This window comes from Melanotaenia boesemani, chromosome 7 (genome assembly GCF_017639745.1).
Source record: "Melanotaenia boesemani isolate fMelBoe1 chromosome 7, fMelBoe1.pri, whole genome shotgun sequence".
Taxonomy (NCBI): domain Eukaryota; kingdom Metazoa; phylum Chordata; class Actinopteri; order Atheriniformes; family Melanotaeniidae; genus Melanotaenia; species Melanotaenia boesemani.
This window is the reverse complement of record NC_055688.1, coordinates 9784816-9797490: the sequence shown is the minus strand read 5'-3', so window position 1 is coordinate 9797490 and position 12675 is coordinate 9784816. Positions and strand designations below refer to the sequence as shown.

Genomic DNA, 12675 nt, shown 5'->3' with positions numbered 1-12675 from the left:
TGATTGGTTTACCTGTATTTCTAAAAAAAACATGGCAGTTTTCACTAAAAGGCCACCCAGCTCCAGTCTGACTAAAACAAATGCAGCATTTATCATGCTTGTTGATTTTGGTTTTTGCAAGACTGTTCAGAGTTCTGGTGTTAATCTACTTTTCTGCCAACTCCTAAGTCATCAAACCCAAGGATTTTCAAATTGGCTTTACAGTTTTAAAGCTGTCATGTGAGGATTTTTTTTTCAGGTACAAGTTTTAACATTTAGATTTTAAAATCTACCAGGGTTAAACTCATAAAAAAAAGTTTTGTTTTTTTTAAACTACCAGCCAATCAGAAGTCAAGGAAAAGCTGTAATTAAATGTCTTACTGGTGGGAAACTCACTGAGAATTGCAAAATTGCAAAGTTATTGGTTCATCCTCTGAGTTAAGCCATCCTGCACCATTACGGAAAAGAAAGTCTGAAATATGTGATTAGGTTTATAAATCTGCACATCACCTTGTGTCTGAACCACATTGTTGCAATAGAAGGGTGACCACAAAGGTCCCTCCTCACTACTCAACCCTGCTAGGCACTAATGTGTCTGAGTGAGAGTAAATTCCTTCACTCATGATGGAGATTCTTCTAGCAGTACAGGAATCATTGGTTTCAGAATGACGTGTTCAGCAGCTGCATTGGTTCAGTTAAACATTTTCTCAAGGCTGTGTAGCTTCAATCAAAGGTGATTTCAAAAGACTATAGATCCCAAAGCTTGGAAAATCATTTAGATAAATGAGAACAGAGTATATCACATGAAAGCATTCTTAGATCTTGATAATCCATGTAAAGGGAGGGAGATTGTCACCCTGAACGGCATACACATGCCGTTACCGTATCTTTAGAACATAACCCGCCTTGTCTTATTTTCACAAATGAACCACCCAGTGTGTAACTAATGTTCAGGGTTACTGCTTTAGAAACCCGTCATGTCTTGACAGGATGAAAATTACTTATAGCCCTAGGCTTTTATGTAAAAATCAAGACTCTATGCTCGATAGTGCAGCATTATCTTTGTTATTCAACTGGAAAGTGTCATCCAGAAGTTATTTGTGCTAAGAAAAGCAGGAATTCTCTTTTAACCCGATCCAATATCTTTTATTCAGAGTAACAGCTGTCACCTCTGCAAACCAGTGTGTCTCAATGACATGAGTTAACTGTGAGTTCCATTATTTGCTATGAAAAAGTTGTGAGTTGACAAGGCCAGGCAAGTTAGGAATGTGCCTGTTTCATTTCCTTTTAGCTACACCATAATCCTCAGTGTTAAATATCCTTAAGCTGATACAGTGAACTTTGCTTTTTCTATCTGTGATTCTGTACTGCAGCCTCTTAAACATGAGTCTCAGATCCTGTTCTTTCCTTTCACCCACAAATCCCACGAAGATGTTCCAAAACTGTTTGAATCCGATAGGGCACCTTTTTTTTTCAAAACAATTTATCTGATGATGAAAAGATAAAGTTTAATTCACAACTGGGTGACTAACATTTTAAACTGTCAAGTCGGTTAATAACCTGCTTTTCAGGAGAATCAGAGAGAATAATTGTTTCATAAAGAAAACATCAGTCGTCCTCAAACTTTAGTTTTCTGTGCCATCATAAGGTGCATTTTGTGCTTACATATTCAGAATTATATTAAATGTTCTGTACACATTTTTAGCCTCTCAGCTCTGAATTACATGTACAAACAAACTGCAGAAATGCAGCCACTGGGACAGTGAACTCTGGTGAGGGAAAACAGCTTTTCTAAGGTTTGCTAAACTGTGGTTCTTACGATCAATGCATTAAAGCTTCTTTATGAAAAGTAATATTTCCAACTCCAATATTTTTAACCTCTTTTCATGCTAAAGTGATAGGACAAAATGACTTGTTTTAGCTAGAAAATTTAGATTTCCTTTTACACAAATACCGCTCCCACCGTCGCAGTATGTTACATCTGAATGGCTTATAGATCAATACGTAATTCTAATTGTCAGAACAGTGCTTTTTATCTGATAATGGATACGTACTAACTGTTTTTGAGTTTTACTAGAACCAAAACTGAAACCACTTGTTAATCTATAACATTATTTATAACAATTATTGCGTAATATTGCTGCAGCTAAAGGTGGGTCCATAAGCTAATGAATTGTGGTTTACACATTTTTTTTAGACTTTTTTAGACTAATAATGTCGTATTATGTCATGTGATGCTGTTGCCTTATTTATGTTTTTATTTTTATTTATTTTTTTAGATTCTGCTATACAACCATTATTTTTTTTTATTTATTTTACTCTTTTACTATTGGAATTTTTCAGCTGCATTTACCTCCATATTTGACATAATGCCAACCGTGTTCTGCCTTACTTACTAAAAAGATGCCCTCATTAACTCACAGGTAACTCACACAAGCCAGAGTCAGCTCAGCCTCACATCATTGTGTGCATAATTTTGCATCTTTACTTTCACACATCAATCCCATTTTGAATGGCATATGTGAAAAGGCTTTTTTGTAAATCAGACAAACAGGGTTTCCTGATTGGATCTGATCAGATTTGAGTCAGACTGTGAATAGTTCTTTACGTCCTTATGGTGGAACTCAGCCAAAGTAGTTTTAGATTGTTTCCTCTAGCCGTCAGCATTGAATTGGCTTGTTTGCATCTCTTTTCAGGCACTTGTTTACCTTCATGACTGGATTTGCATACATTTGTTGTTGATGAAATGCTGTATTTTCCTTTCAAGAAAAAAAAAATCTCCATTTCCCCAACTTAAGTGGATTTGGACCCCTGCTTTGCTATCTCAATATATTTAATTGACTTAGTTTGTAAATGTTTTTCCTCTTTGCACAATGATATGTCTGAAATGTTACTCAGAAATTTAAGATATCTCTCCTGAAAAAGGATTTTGACAGTGCTTAGTAAATGTGATAAAGACTTTAAAGAAGAAAAATGGAGAGTATCAGCCTTGGAGTTGAAGACTAGCTGCAAACCCAGGGAGAAATGAGACAAGGAAACAAACAAACCGGGCCTTGACATGTCAGACAACACTGTTTATCTTCATGTGGTTTTGACAGCCACTCAGCACGGCTGAGAGAAATAGTCGACATGGTAGAGACAAGGCTTTACCACTCATTCCCATGTCTGTGCTAATGACAGAAACACACTTTCTCATGTCCCCCACCTGTCCCAATAATGCCCTCTCTGCAGGGCTTGTTTGCACTCTTGTAAAAAGACTGCCTGACCCTCAGCGGAGTCCTTCCCTCCACTTACGACCCCCAGCAGGTCCTGCACCTCATTTGGCACTGTCTGACCAAACACATGTAAGGGCTCTCTGGAGGCAACTGCAATTAACTACTACTTTCTGTTTGCATTTGAAACACCTTTAGCTGATCAGTGCAATGATAGGACAGCTGGTCAATAGTTGTAAAATTTTCAAAATCTTGTAGTTTGCCTGATTCTCTTTCTAAAAGACTAAAAAAAAGTTTTTCCCTGAGTTCCTCTGATCATTTAATTTCATTTTCATTATTATTTCTGAAATGACAGAGTAAAGACGTGCAGAATTCACAATAACTTGTTGAATTTGCGTTAATAGTTGTGATTTAGCATCGCAAAATGCTGGAAACTGACTGACTTTTGAAACTTATGATTAACAAATGACTATGTTATGATTTATAATTACTTTGCTGTGATAAACAATCAAATTCTAACAAATTTTCTATATAAACTGACCTGGTAAACTGGTAACCTGGTAAACCTTAGATGCCCACGTGCACATTAATGCAGAACATAACAATGCATTTATATTGTTCTGTATGATGTTCCACATCAACACTACTTTCTTGATAATCTGGGGCACCGGATGGAGGATGTGAGGACGAGCATCATTTTGCCAGGGCTCAGAGCATAGAGGGGCTCTCAAGAAGACTGAAATTACAAGGGCCTGTCTTGTTGCTTTTTTTTTCAATAAACAATTTAATTTTGACTTATACCTTGAGCAAATGAAGTGGTTTAGAGACTAAATGTTACATTATTAATGAAAAAGGATGTTCTCTGACCCCCTGATCACCCCTGTAAAAACGTTCAAAATGGTTTAGTCCACACCTGCACGGTTGATTGAGTTCCGTTATGTGACCGGACAGTTAGCCAAAACCCAGAGGGAGAAAAGAACTTTGTCCCCGAGAACGGGAAATTAAGATATCAGACAAAGAAAAAAAAAGAAAACAGATGGGGAGAAAATTAAGTGAGGAGAAGCAGTTACTTCATTTCTTTGAGAAGAGCGGTGAGCAGCACACCTAAATACGCAGGTTAGCGTTAGCATTAGCGTTAGCCTGCCGATAGCAGCAGTTTACTCAGTGAAGTCAGCAGGTTATTTAGGGACAACAGAAATCAATTATCAGAAATTCACCAACATCACAGTCATCAAACCAGCTATTAACAGTTTCAACAGTACTCGTGATAAAACAAAAAATAAATAAACAGTTTAACTTTGTCAGTATTTTGTCCATTGCTCAGTGCTAAATCATAAATATTTAATGGATTCTATGTAATCTCAGGATTATGAAGATACATACCACTGGCATCACATATAAAAAACATAAGTGTAACCTCAAAAATTGTAACGTTAATACCCATTGATCCACCATCATTTTGCAGGGGGGTAAAATGAAACGGAAGAGGAGAATATTCCAACCTTAAGGCCTTAATGAATGCTGTACCATCCAGAAAGGTGGTGTCCACGCCACACGTTTTAAGACCGAGTAGAAGATCAGGAGGTGCAATACACATATTTTACTTTACAGTCAATCATCTGCTGCTGATTTAACTGAAAAGATCTCAGCAACACTTTAATAAAGCAACTGCTTTTTATTGTATGTTGTCTGTTATATGCAGGTTTAGTTAATCCTGTACCCACTTTGCTTTAATGGGATCTGTTCTCTTTGACAAGGGGGACTTGGAGGGTTGGGGGATTAAGTGTGATGTGGGCTGGTGAGAGCAAGTGTCTGTGGGTACGGAGCAGGGGAAAGCTGCGAGTGGGGGGTTTCGGGGTGGATAGATGGGGTAAGGTGGGGGTGGGGGGGTATAAGGGAAGGAAGGGTGAGTGGTTGATGGTGCCCTGGTTCCCAGGATGTGTGGCTGGAATACTTTAATGGGTGCTGTCCCGCGCTGGGTGGCCCTCAGGGTGGGGCTGGTCCTAGGCGTGGTGTGGACCTTTTGGCTTGTGTGTGGGGAGGGGTTACTCTTGGGGCCCTTGGCCCCGTGTTCTGGCTGCCTTGGATGGCAGGTGCCTACCGATCTTGTCCTGCTGGGGAATTGCTGCTGATCACCTGGGTCTCTGGGTCACCTAGTTGGCCTCTGGCCTCCGTAGAGGTGCGGCCTCTTTTGCACAATCATTTTTGATTACTCCTTATTCCTCATACTCTGCATGCTGACAGTGTCACTGAGTTGTCCAGAAGGCCTGTACACTGATAGCTGTTTTGTTTAGGTTTCTGTGTGGGTGTGTGTGTATTTGGTACTTTGGTTCTAGTTGTGATACATGTTTTTTTTTCTTTTGTTTGTTTGTTTTTTTCTTTTATCTTTTGTTGTTGATATGGTTATGTTTTAAAAACTCCTGATGGCTATCAGCTTTGTTTTGCTTTAAAAGCCATGGGAAATTCTCTGCTGTGCTTTTATACAGATGTAGCAGTTGGTTGTCTGATGGTAGTTTTACTTGAAGGGTGGTTGTCTTCTATCTGTTGTGTCTTTGTCTCGTCTTTCTTCGTTCTGCTTTCCTTTTTGCTTCTTTTTGCTGTCCTTCTTCATTTTCTGGCCCCTCCAGTCAGGTCCAGCAGGATTACATAGATTCAGTAATTCAAAATAAATAAATAAGATTAAATAAATACATTAATTAATCAGATTATTAAGAGGAGTCCTATACCAATAAAGCTCCCCTTGGAAGAAACATGTTCAGCACAGCACAGCAGCCATCATTGTGCTTGCTACGATGCTGGACAGGACAAGTTAAAAAAAAGGGACATGGGGCCCACTGATTAGCACAGCAGCAGTAATTAAAGCTGTACAAATCATGATTATCCTAAGTTAACCATTATTGATAATTATTGGCTATTTGCTTTTAAAAAACGTTGCTTTGCTTTTACATTAGAAGACCACTTTACTTTTAATAATCAGCTCATTATTTCTTAGAATCTAAATCCTTCTTTTAAAAATGTGTCTTTCACTTGTGACACCCCTTTCCCGGTATGTGCCCCTGCCCCCATGAAAAATTTTCTAGACACACCACTAATTCAACGTGATTGGATAGGGGTGTCCAAAGGAGATACCTTTGATGTGTACAGATGCAAAAACCCGATGAGCAGATAGGAAGACGCTACAGTGTGACCACAGAGCAAGACGTTGCTGTCTGTGTAGTTTTGAAAGGAAAATTAACATTCAATGGCTCTAGAAAAGGTTGCTTTGGTGCCGATTTAACTGATGGGTTGATAGAGCCCTCAGATCAGATCAAACCAGATTTTGGGGGGGGCACTGGCTCAGTTGGGAGAGCAGGTGGCCCAGTGACCAGAAGGTTTGTGGTTTGAATCCCAGATAATGTGAATGTGTATGAATGTTTGGAGACACCATGTTGCTGTGTTCTGGCTGCCAAGTTTCTGTTAGTCTACCCCAGGTCAGCTGTGGCTATACAAGTAATTGATTCACTGCCTTGAACAGCAAAATATTATTAATATTAGATGAAACTGGGACGTTATGGAAGTTTGAAAACAGTAATTTGCATACATTTTTTGCAGACAATATGTATCGAAGTTATTAAATGTTTTGCCCCGTCCACCAAATTTCTCTTCTCAATATACATCCTCTTTTTTTTTTCTTTTTTTTTTTTTTTTTTGCATTTCAAGGCTTCAACACAATCTTTTTACTTTTTATATAAGTATGATCTCATGAGTTTGTAGTTTTTTTTATTTAACTTTTAAACATTTTCTGTCAAGGAATGTGTCAAATATTTCAAAAGACAAATAAGAACAGGAGGAGAAGAAAGTAAAGTCTGCAGTAGAAGGGGCAATAAGCGAAATTGATTGGAAAACACTGCTGTAGACCAAAGCAAAATGTGTAATGAGCTACACCTCCCTCTACCTCTTCCCCTCACTAACCTTGTTCGCAAATGAAAGAACAAACAGACTGAGCAATACAATATCATCATTTTGTGAAATATGTCGAAGTAACTTATAAAATTTATGTTGTTACTTACTGTCCAGGAGAAGAGCTAGCTTCCAGTCAAATTGTAGCTTCTTTAGCTCTCGCAGTGCTCTCCTCATTGAAAACACAAGACCAATGTTAGTTAGCTGAAGGCTCTGAGACAAGGGAGGAGGCGGCGATTCATATGAACGTACATGAACGCACGGCCAGACCAGCTGGTAAACACCGGGCTGGAGATCAACACAGAGAGACGGTGTGTGACGCCAGGCTATACTCCAGATGAAATTACACCTCTAGTTCTTCACATAGCCATTTTTTAATTCCTCCAATCTAAAAATGATGAATTTCCGCTTATTGCCCCTTTAAGTAATGCATATAAAGATGTGTACATGCCAGAGTGACACACAGAGGAAAATGTGATGATGACTAAAAATGGCTACACATTTTTACAAACCATCTTTCTTTGAAAACAGGCCCCAGTTTTTCTCCTGAATATGGACAGAAGTTGAAAAAATTGAGTAAAAGAAAGCTAAGTTGAAGCTTTGACTCTTTCCATCTGTTATTAAGTTATTATCTGGGTGGGAGTAAGTAGCACCAACTGTCACACACTCTTTCTTCAGACACGAAGCGAGACACGAAGCGAGTCCTTTCCAAAGCAGCTTAGTTAAAGATGCTGAATGAGATTAAAGTTCTCCTTGCTCTTCCAGAGGAGTTCAATATCATCTGCGCTTCAGCCAGTTTAGTGACTTTTGTAACGTTTTACATCTTCTGTTTATTGTGTCTTATAGTATCTTTGATTTAGTCAACCAAGCATTACTTAAGCTCACAAGCTGTGAAAATGGAAATTATTTGTGTTAAGTCCTTCCTGTCTTCTCTACATTAAAGAGAGACATCGTCAGAGTTGATTATTAAATAGCTGTTTTGTACATATGTGGTCATTTTTTGTAGTTAATCACTTACAAAAATCTAAAAATATTTAGAGCAAGAGCTTGAATTCAGATTTGGCTACGATGCTGAGGATGCTTTTGGTTAAACAGTAAAGCAGGCAGTTATTGGAACGAAAGCATCTAAAATACAAACTGTTAGAAATAATTTTCTGAGGTTGCAGCCTAAAAGTATGAGCTAACATCAGGCAAGTCTGAACAGCCCATCAATATGTTTTATCAGTAGCGTACACACTGTTAAATGTAAGAATACAACTTCTGCTTCACCAAACTGTCAGTCAGCAGTCTGGTTTTTCTGATAACACCGGTCCAAAGAGCCATCTGATCCGTCTGCTGATTGAAAGTCATAGATACTGTTATCTGATTGGCTGTTCAGCTCAGCGAATATTTAACATATTCATAAAATGTAAGCTCAATCTTATCTTAAGACTTTTCACAACCCACAACTGAGCTCAACAAGCTCATAATAAAAAGAAAATTATATCCAAGACCAGTAATGTGCTGGTCTGTGCAGTATTCATTTTTTTTTCAATTTAATCTTTTTTGGTTTTGTTTATGTAGTTGAGATCTCTTTGTTTGGTGGTAATTTGAGCAAAAACATTTAATTAGATTCAGATTCTGCAGCTGTGAGCTGCTTTTACCTCTAAACTAGTTAACATATAAACAGCAAACTGGCAATAAAAGGCAGCAGGAACAACAACTCTAAAATAAAATGTGTTTACTCAGGTGTGATTGGCACTGAGAGAGAGAGAGAGACACATGCAACATATATCCTCCAACAACAGACACAGTTTTTTGTTTGTTTAGATGTAATTAGCACTCTCACTTCTCGGGACTGACACCCTAACAGCATGGATTCTTTGTGTTTACAGGTGTTATCAGCATTCTCTCAGCTTTGGATCGTGAGGATAAACCCGAGCACAGCATCGAGGTCAGTCTCTCATAAACAACATTTTCACTTCCCTCAGATTGACGCTGAAATGGGGAAAAACAAATCCTGCAGCTCTGTGATGCATCAGAGTTTCAGAGTATCAATAAATCCATAACGGTGCGTGTTGCACAGGCTGTTAAAGGCTAGTTGCTGCGCAAATGACCTCCTATTTTTAACACCGCAACACCACAGCTACAGGTTGGACTTCTGGCTGTATGTGACTGCTCACATGCAGAAATCGTGGCATCATGTTGGGATGTTTTAATCTGCTGCTGGGAGCTCTGGTATCAGCATTACACAGAAATACATTAGAGGCAGAACATTTCTACTTTGCAGAAGCAGCAGATATACATGAAAAGTTTTCCCAACTGGAAATACTTTAACCTTTTACTCTCCATCACTGGACTCTGAGTCAGAAAATGGCAGCTCTACCACTGCTGTTAAACCCCAAAACCTTGAACATGTACTCGTTTTTTTTCTTTGGTAATTTTAAGCAATATTCAGTTCATACAGTTAATAAATTTCCTGAGCAGAATTAATGTGGTTTAATCATGCTGCCAGTGGGAAAATGGATAAAAAAAACAAAAATGAATAAATAAACAATATAATTGCTGCAAATTATTCTTTTTAAAATTGCTAGGTAATTATAAATACTTCATTAACTGCATTAAATAAACATTCACTTGATTAAAACATTTAGGAAAATACTTTGAGACGTGTCCAGTTTGAAGGTTTCCATTTTATTGCAGCAGAATCATCACAAAATGTCTTATTTCAAAGTTTTTTTGTTTTTTTTTTATAATAACTTACAAATATCTGTAATTTTACTACATGATAAAGTTAAATTAACAGTTAAAGATGACATGAGTTTTATCTGTCTAGCTTTTGTATAAATATCACAACATGAACCAAAGCTCCTTCTTCTCAGGTAATCGTGTCAGATAACGGATCTCCATCTTTGCAATCCACCGCCACCGTTGTGATCCAAGTTATGGACGCTAACGACAACCGACCCAAGTTCACGGACAAACTCTTCCACGTCAAGCTGCTGGAACAGCGACTCCATGCTGGTAAACAGGAAGTCTGCAGGATGGTCGCTTGTGATGATGATGAGGGCCCGAATGCTGTTGTGACGTACAAGCTCCAGGACAACAGTGACGAGCGGTTTCAGATCGACGCCATGACGGGTGTGGTGACATCCCACGGTGATTTCTGGCCCGGCAACTACACTATTCTAACGGTGGGCAGCAACTTTAATACCTTTTTTAGAGTTTTTCCATCAGGCAGCTGCGTCTCATCTCCACGTTGTCCAACATTAAGGAGTTCAGTGTGATGAGTTTGTAGACACAACAGACAGAATTTGTGGGAAACTTTAAAGATGTTTGATAGTCAGAAGCTGTGATGAAGCATCTATCCCTCACCGTCTGGGACAAGGACGTTCATCAGAGAGGGGAAACGTCAGAAAAAACGTCACTTGTGATGACTCACAGAACAGACCATTTTATTCTAATGCTGACCATTTCTACAGAAAATCTGTTATTTCTGGGTTTTTAAATGAAACAATTATAACTGAGACTGCGTTCGAATTGTAATCAGAAGCCAAACCTTTTGATTTCTGAGTGGAGCTGTTTTCAGTGGCGTTTTGATAAATGTTTGTTGTTCTTTTGATCATTTCTGGCTTTCAATGCAGAAAAAACACTTGTTAGTAAGGCTATAGAAACCAACCAGAGCCATGCTTGACATGAATCCTAACTACTGTTTCCTTAAAGTTGCAATTCTTTTTGTTTTTCTTTGTCTGTACATAGCAAAACTCATCTAGTTGTTTTAATGAGTTAAGCAGATGGATTTTCTCTCAGGAGGGCTGCACAAATCTTGACAGCTGCAGCAACACAAGAAGAAACAGTCAGATAGTAAATTGAGATGTCCTGATGTCTTCAGCCATCATATCTCCCATCAGGCTTTATTTGAACAGCTGCTGAAACAGAGAGGTTGATCAGCCTCTCACCTTCACTTGCAGAAGAATCTACCATTTGTTCTAATAACTGCAGCACGCATGTCTTCACGTGGAACGAACTACTGTTCAGTTGTGAATCCTTCTAAACAGTCGTGTGTAAGCGCCCATTTTTTTTTTTTTTCGGGCTCAGTCAGATAGGAAGGCTGAAGTAATGTCATGGCTTGTGTTGGGTGGTAGATGGGTCAAAAGAGAGAAATCAGGGACGGTTTATCAACCGCAACATCTGTATCTTAAGTCATCTCCAGAAAGGTATCTTTCACCAGGCACAGGTAAAACCTTTAGTAACTGTTGCTGGTAAATCAGTCTTAACTCCTTCCCAGATAGCAAAACTTGTTTGGCCCAAATGTGCATTTTTGTTTGGCCCAAATTTGGCCTTGACTTACAGCACTGAATGAATGTGAGTGTGGCTGCCAAAACTCAGCATGTGGCCCACAAGGAGGTAAGTAAGGCCATATGGAAGGCTTTGTGTATTAGGACCACTTCTTGCCCACAAAATACTTGCTGTATTTCATGTGAAGGCCAACAACTGAAAGCTGGACCACATGTGGCCCACAAGAGACTAACCATAATCCAAGCCAGGCTGGTAATCTGGTCCACTTCTGGTCCATACAACACTTACCATGGCCGTAACTGTCAAAAATGCCCCATATTCGGCCCAAACATGTCTGCTATCTGGGTTCTTTCCTATGTTCAGTGAATTATAAAACTACTGAGCAGATTTGCTGTTGTCAGAAAAAAAAAGGGAGCAAACGCAGCTGGTTAAGTTAAAATGAATGAAGGTGGGTGGATGTAAAGATGAGGAGGTGATGAGTGTGACATAGAAAATCAACAGAATGTGTCATCCTTTAAAACTATTGACATTTGCCTGCACATTTCTAGAAGGTGATTATCTTACAGTTATCTTGATGAAGCTCCCATTATAATCCTTATTTCTTTGTCAACATCCAGATCAAAGCCACAGACCAGGGCAGCCCGTCACGCTCGTCCACGGCTCGGCTCGACATCGAGTGGGTCCGCCACCCGCCGCCCTCCACCGAACCAATCACATTTGAGGAGCCTCATTTTACCTTTGCGGTCATGGAAACAGAGCCTGTCACTCACATGGTGGGCATCATCATGACGGAGACGCATCGACCGCTGCTGTGGTTTGATCTCGTAGGTGAGTGGACGTGCACAGACATAAGCTGAGCATTAGTCTGAGGCGGTTTGCAGCTTTGGCAAGAAAAATTGTAAACTTCAAACTAACGAAGAAAAAGCAGCATCTAAAAAATAAGATAAATGATGGATAAAAATCCCATTAACATTTATTCCTACAGTGTCCTCAATATGACAAGAAATGACAAAAACCACACCAAAAAAATAAAAACTGCTGTTCACAGAATAATGACTCCTCTTAGATCAAAGCGAGCCTCTCCGTCTCTGTTTCTGTGTGACTTTAAACTCCTGCAGCTGAGAAAATTATATTTGACATACACCATATTGCCACTTACACCGAAGTGCTGACTTGTGGAGCTGCTACTCGTTCAGGAGAAAACAAACAGGTTACAATCATCATCCATCCTTATGAGCCTCCATATTAACAGCAAAGTTATTTTCAA

General features: G+C 39.0%; 1 protein-coding gene across 1 annotated transcript in view; it reads left to right on the top strand.

Moving 5' to 3' along the window:
• fat2 (FAT atypical cadherin 2) overlaps positions 1–12675 on the top strand; it is a 126080-nt gene that overhangs the window by 27768 nt on the left and 85637 nt on the right. The window contains exons 4-6 of the mRNA XM_041989958.1: positions 9005–9063; positions 9992–10303; positions 12026–12236. Coding sequence (XP_041845892.1) covers positions 9005–9063; positions 9992–10303; positions 12026–12236 — 582 coding nt within the window. The remainder of the gene's footprint in view (positions 1–9004; positions 9064–9991; positions 10304–12025; positions 12237–12675) is intronic.